This window comes from Mytilus galloprovincialis, chromosome 13 (assembly GCF_965363235.1).
Source record: "Mytilus galloprovincialis chromosome 13, xbMytGall1.hap1.1, whole genome shotgun sequence".
Classification (NCBI taxonomy): Eukaryota; Metazoa; Mollusca; class Bivalvia; order Mytilida; family Mytilidae; genus Mytilus; species Mytilus galloprovincialis.
The window spans coordinates 41,788,977-41,796,172 of record NC_134850.1 but is presented as its reverse complement, the minus strand read 5'-3'; the positions used below and the strand labels follow the sequence as shown (position 1 = coordinate 41,796,172).

Genomic DNA, 7,196 nt, shown 5'->3' with positions numbered 1-7,196 from the left:
GGTTTGATAGTTATACATATTTAAAGCTATTTCAGGCCTTTAAAATCTTTATCTAAATGATAGTACAGAAAGTCAGACATATAGTGCAATAAGGTGAAAATTCTTTAGATTATATTCAAGCTCATGTTAGGCAATTTATTAATATTATTTCTCCAAAATGATGTGTATGTAATGTATGTAAGTACTATTTTATTGAAAATTACATTTAATAGTTGCAGAAAGTAGGGATCTATCCAATCTAAGTACAATAATGAACAAAGAAAGATAACTCCAATTCAAAAAATTGCCTATTGCTAAAATACAATGCATGATGTTTGATATTAAGTTCACAATCCAAAATAAAATCAATCTTCACCCTTTTAAAATTATCTGCTACATATATTTACCCTATAACATTGAACATGTTGATGTGGTTAAAACATGTTGGTGTCCTAGAGTAAAACAAAACAGTTTTAAACCTTAGCCAGTAATTCAAATTGCTTTTTTCTTTAGGTTCTCATTTGAGATAACACCTGAAGGAAAAATTTTACGTGTGTACCATCCAGAAGAAAGTGATGACTTTGTCTTGGCAACGAAGAAAGGATTTGCTGCTCTTCTGGCATCAAGACTTCATGAAGAAGGAGAGGTAATTATAAACATTACATATTTTTGACCCCTTTTGACCTTGTCAAGAAGCTTTAAAGCCTTTCATCTTATACATTTCTGCCACATTTAATTAATGTTCTTACTGTGACAAGTCTAACATTGTCTAAGATTCCTGTACTCATGAAATTCAAGCTGAACTCATCTTTTTGGTTGATAAATTCCAAAGATGGTCTATGAATATTATGCATTAATTATAATTTTATACAAATTTAGTTAAATGAAAAATATTGATTTTCAATTTTTGAAGCATTACATGATAATTTGAGGAATTGGTTTTATTTTCACAACCACTCACTATGACATGAAATGATAAATTTATGGACTCATTTCTGTGTTGCTCCTTGTTCAAATTGATGAATTCTTAGATACAACCCTCATGTTTATCAGCGACATTGAATTGTTATTATTTTATTACTAAATTTAGGATAGAAACTTAAATCTTTAATCTTTTTAAGTTGTTCCTGACCTGACCACAAATATTTAAGGCATTTTTAATATTTTCCTAAAAACTTTTGGGGCACAAATGATATCAAGTCTTCAAAGTCAACTACATGTATACAGCTCTGTAGTGAGAACTCTATATGTTGCTCCTAGATTAAAATCTTCTTTCATTTCTTTCTACTAAATGTACTCAGTATGTTTTCTATGTTCAAGTCAATCTATAGGTATTCCTTGAGTAAGAGGTCTAATCTGTCTTTTTCATTTAATTTTGAAATATTTGAATATGCTATTATATTAATTACAGATCTCTGGAAGTCAATCACATGACAGTTTTACTTACCAAACTCAAGAACTTGGCCATGAAGGTAAATAATAATGAGCAAATACTCCACAAAGTTCTGAAAATATTTATGTTATATTGATGTTTTACTATAAGTTTTGATGTAGAAGGCAGATTTATTCTGCTGATATCCTGACTATTGGAGTTCCTGATATTAAAGGTGCATACACAGGCTCCAGATGCATAATTTCCTGTTTGGATGTGCCATTTCATGAACCCAATGAGTCAAGGGGACACATCCTTATAATGCTAGCTGAGTCAAAGTCATAAAATTTTGCTCAGTGCTCGGAGCACAAAAATCATGCTCGAAACATGAAATCCAGCATTTTGATTGGTTGAATTTGGAGTATGAGTACATAAAACTGACTCGAAAGTTTTATGACTTCAAGGTCTGTCATCATTGATATCACCTTTTAACTGTCAAAAACTTTATAGAAAACCTGCTTCTTGCTGATCTTTAAATCAAAATTTGACTTCCATCTACATACTTTTTGCTTTGCATAATTGGTAAAAAAAACCTTGGTGAATCAAAAATATGTTTTCTTTGTATGTTCAGTGAAATATTTACTGTCTTTAATTTTTATTTTGATGAAATATGATTATGTTGTTATGTTTTATTTATAGGACCTCATAATGCCACATACACTGTTAAAGAGACAAGTACTGGACTGCAGTTCACTAAAGTACGACATGAACCACTGGTTAAAAATGCAGGTGGAAAATACCAAAAGGTAAGACCCATTTTTGAACATTTAAGCTTAACAAAAACAAGATACATATAATATTGTTCCCATTTCACACTCAGAAAAAGTTAAGTGGGTAAATATAGGGAAAAGTCATTTTAGGAGACGTTTTAAGGGAAGAGAAAATCTGTGCTGAAACAGCTCTTGTTCAAAAACTGTAGTTCAGTAACCAACAGTAAACAATTGCTGATAGGTGTTATTTCCGCTATAGCAAGGGTTTGTTTTGTTAAACAATACTAATAGACCTCAAATACTAATAATATTGTTCACGTCAAATAATTGAATGCCCTGAGTTACTAACTGTCTAATCTTCAACCACATAGAGTCATAACAAAGTGTTCTGGAGGTAAAAATTTTAAAACATATCAAAATATTCAACACGAAAGTTGCAGCATTCAAAAGAAATATGAATATTTTATAAATATTTGTATTTTTTCTATAGTTTGAATGACCTTTTCAATAGTCTCCCTCTAAAAATTCAAATATCATCATGGCAAAGCGTAAAACAACATCTTGTTTTCAACATTTATAGCATCAGGATCAGCATTCTGGCTTTGGGAAAAATAGTATCTCGCTCCTGACATCTAGGCAAACTCAGCAGGTTACCATAGGCTTTGTACTTATCTTTGAAAAACACATTTTTTCTGTTTCAGATAATGCATTACCACAAAGACCTTGAAGTTATACACAGTGTCTTGATTGAAGAAGATTTCATATCACCTTCTAGACCGTCTGCAAAGTAAGTACTAAGTTATACACAGTGTCTTAATAGAAGAAGATTTCATATCACCTTCTAGACCGTCTGCAAAGTAAGTACTAAGTTATACACAGTGTCTTAATAGAAGAAGATTTCATATCACCTTCTAGACCGTCTGCAAAGTAAGTACTTGTGATATTAATCAAAAGATTTAATAAGTTTGATAATGAATTTGAACTATGACAGTATGGATTCATGTATTTTTTAGCCTCAAGTCTACCTGTTTTAATTTAGATACAGATTGAAACATGGTCTTCTCCATATCAGCCTTTGCTTATATTATTATCCTAGATTTCCAGTGATTCTAGAGGAGGGTCTGATATGGGTCATACATGTATATGCAAAAAATGTAATAATCTGTTTATCAAATATTTCTGTACACACCCTGGCTGATGACTCCATTTGTTTTCAGGGATTTGCCAAAAACTGTCTTTCAAATTTTTACTTCATTGAACATTTAAATCCCTGGCCTTGCGGTCATAAAACTTTCAAGCACGATATCGTACTCAGACTCAGAAATCAAACAATCAAAATACTGGATTTGGTGTTTCGAGCACACATTTTGTACTCTGAGTACCGAGTAAAGTTTTTATGACAGAGGACCATGGATTACCTATGTCCAAGAAATCCATGAAAATTGGTACTCCACCAATAATAATGAATCCAATGAGTGCCATTCTGAAGTGATTGAAATATTTACCACTGGAAATTTAGCAAACAATCAAATATAAGTAGTTATTAGGTTTAAATGTGATAAACTATATATATATTTTTTTCTATTCTAGGTTTAATGCATTGCATGGGATGAGGAAAATTAAAGCAGTCAATGAATTCAGTACCATGGGTATGTACAACAATGTATTGAATTTAAAAATTAAAAGATGACTGTTATGAACTATTTTTTAAAAAACCTACTTGCATTTAGAGTTTAATGAATTGTAGTTGTGTTGAAATCATTGTGACATATTGAAACTATTTGGTATATGTTACACATAATAACCTATCCAATATTTTTTTTTAGACATATATAAACTTGAATTTGAACAAGGTGAACCAACACCTGAAGTGGTTATCGTGCGGTTGGGTAATAGTGGGTGGATACCTTAATGTATTTACAGTTGTCTTTCACTATAAAAGTAGAATAAAACGATAACAAAGACAACAACACCCATCAATTACCGCATGGTAAGAGTTTATTATGGTCGACATGTTTGGCCAACATTCAAATAGCAAAATTCTTAATATGTGTAAATAATTTTTATTTGTAGAATTTCCTGAGATGAGAGCCATCAGTAAAGGAAGTCTATCCTATCTGACACGAAGGTTTGAAAGAGATGCTGTCACCAAACCAATGCTTGGATTAGAAGAATCAACAATCCATGTAACCAAGGTCAGAAACTTACAGTGTATATCAGGCTTAGTTACCAAAATACATTATATATTAACTTTGAATTTTAGATATTCTAAGGATTTTCTACCCCAGGAATAGATTACCTAAGCTGTATTTGGCAAAACTTTAAGGAATTTAGGTCCTCAATGCTCTACAACTTTGAACTTTATTTGGCCTTTTTAACTTTTTTTATCCTAACGTCACTGATGAGACTCTTGTATACAAAACGTGTTTCTGGCTTACAAAATTTGATCCTGGTGAAGAACTAATTAAACTCATAGATACCAGGATTAAATTTTGTAAGTCAGACTCATATGGCTAGCTCTTCATCATCTGAGACTTAAGATGATTAATGAATTCAACAAAGATGACCAACACTTAATTATATAAATGGACACAAATATTGAGATAACAACAAACATTTGGTAGAGTCACACAATATTTGGCAAATATAAATTTAATATAAATATAAATGTAATTTAAAAAAAATCCAGCTCCCATGGTCTAATATTTGAACTTTATCATCCATGTATCTTTTTTCAGATGACAAGAAAAATACCAATGCTTGACAGGGCTAAAGCTTGGCAATACATTAAAGGGAATATAACCTGTATGTGGACCCAGCCGGAAAATGGTAAATATATCATAATGACAAAAAAAGAAAAAAAAATGCATGATAAATCTCATTCAAATTTTGAAAATAATCATTTTTGTTGCTTTTCAATGATTTTCAGCTATCGATTTTTTAGATATTCTATAAATGATACAGAACCCTGTAAGTATTTGATTTTTTTAAAAGGAGTAGGTCCAGTAAGATCCCTTTTTGGTCCCAAAATATAGCAGTTTTACAAAATTGTTAAAATGTAAACTTTTAGCTATTTATTGGAAAGTAGAATACTTCTGCTACATAAATATGGGCTGTGTTTTACAATACAATGCACATATATCTGGTACAAGCATCATTAAGTCATGCTAAATTACTGAAATCTTCACAATTTTAGCATTTGAGTTCAATTTTAGACGGTTTTCGTCTTAAATGGAAGTGTCCCCATTTGTGTTCATTCTTAATATTTAAAAGTAAGTTGTATTTGATGATAATACATAACATATGTAAAGGTTGAGAGTAAACACGGATGCGACCCCTTTCATTTTTGACAAAAAACCATCTGAAAAGTGACATATTATGACATATTTGATAGATTTTTCATATTTAAGCTTGAAATTGAGCGTTTGAAATGACTAAATCAGTTAAAATCTTTCACGTAAACTAATTGAATCGACTGAATTAGACACTTAAGTGTTTAAAAAGTGTCCATAATCTTTCATCAGATGAACCTGAAATTTGAGGCCAAAATCAGCCCTTACCGGACCTACTCCTTTGACCTCACTGATGAACAATGACAGTCACAAATGTATAAATGCGCCCTTATGGAAGTTGTGTGTTTTACCATAATTTTACAATGAACCATGTTCTCCCAGGCTAAGATATCAGTTAGTACACCTCAAACAGGTTAAGTGTAAAAACGTTGTTCTATTTATTTACAGGTCGTACATTGGAAGCAAATGCTTGTTTCTTCAAGATAGTCGATGTACTGAAATCTATACCCGAAGATGAACTTGTGAAACTTGCTAACTATTATTTCGTAGAACTGAAATCAGAGTAAGTCAGATTCCCCTTAAAGTTTAATTGTATTGTGACAAAAAGATAGAAGTGTAAGCTTTAAGGTTATTAAAAATTTTCATTTAGCTTAAAACACTTTAACTCCAAAACTTTTTGTGAATTTTCCTGTGCATTACTGATTGCATAGTGTTAAGTAATAGGAATAGTATTTAAATTACAACCAGAAGTAATGACTATTTACATAATAAAAAATCCATGTAAGGATGACACTGATAATTGTCCTTACCAACAGAAGGTTGGTTCTAATGAATTATTTCCCTTAGTTTTTTTTTAAACTTTTTTTTTCAGTCGTTCAAGGTATGTAGGAGCAATGAACATCATGTTGGATGCTTTTGGAGTCATCTATACAAATTTCAGTGAGAACCTCCTGGCAGATTATATTCTAAAGAGTCCTGATCCTAAGCCTACACTTATCTTAAGGCTGCTGACTCACATTGTAGGAAAAGACAACCCACCACATGATGTATGTATTGTACTCGTATAAAGTTAATGATAAATTGGCTATTTCCCCAAGAACTGTTTAAAGACAATTTATGACTTTAAAATGATAAACAAAATGATACATTGAAACAGATATAAATAAAAACATTTTTATGCCCTACTATCGTCCACCTACGATAGTAGAGGGACATAATGTTTTCTGGTCTGTGCGTTTGTCCGTCCGTCTATCCATTCGTTCGTTTGTTTGTTCGTCTGTCTGTCCCGTTTCAGGTTAAAGTTTTTGGTCAAGGTAGTTTTTGATGAAATTGAAGTCCAATCAACTTGAAACTTAGTACACATGTTCCCTATGATATGATCTTTCTAATTTTAATGCCAAATTAGAGTTTTTACCCCAATTTTACGGTCCACTGAACATACAAAATGATAGTGTGAGTGGGGCATCTGTATACTTTGGACACATTCATGTTTAAAGCTGAAATCTAACGAACCTTAACCTGTAGAATAACCGTCTACTTTGAATGCTTTCAATGCCATTAGCCTATATTAATCTGATTATCAAACTTCAGTCTTGGTCAAACAATAAAATGAGAACATAATTATTTGTTTTAGACAGGATTTACTGAAAATGTTTGGAAATTGGCACATGGAATTCTCTTTAATATGACAAATTCACCGAAAGTGAAAAGAAAATCTCAATATAGATAAAATTTGTGAAATATACCATTTCTCTTATCCAATCAAAATACAGCATTATTACA

General features: G+C 31.4%; 1 protein-coding gene across 1 annotated transcript; it reads left to right on the top strand.

Moving 5' to 3' along the window:
• Positions 1-2,825: 2,825 nt before the first annotated feature.
• LOC143057543 (uncharacterized) lies at positions 2,826-6,481 on the top strand. Its single transcript, XM_076230854.1, has 6 exons — positions 2,826-2,908; positions 3,712-3,770; positions 4,195-4,316; positions 4,860-4,950; positions 5,862-5,976; positions 6,286-6,481. Exons 1-6 carry the CDS (start codon positions 2,826-2,828, stop codon positions 6,479-6,481), a joined length of 666 nt encoding a protein of 221 aa, XP_076086969.1.
• The last annotated feature ends 715 nt before the right edge of the window (positions 6,482-7,196 follow it).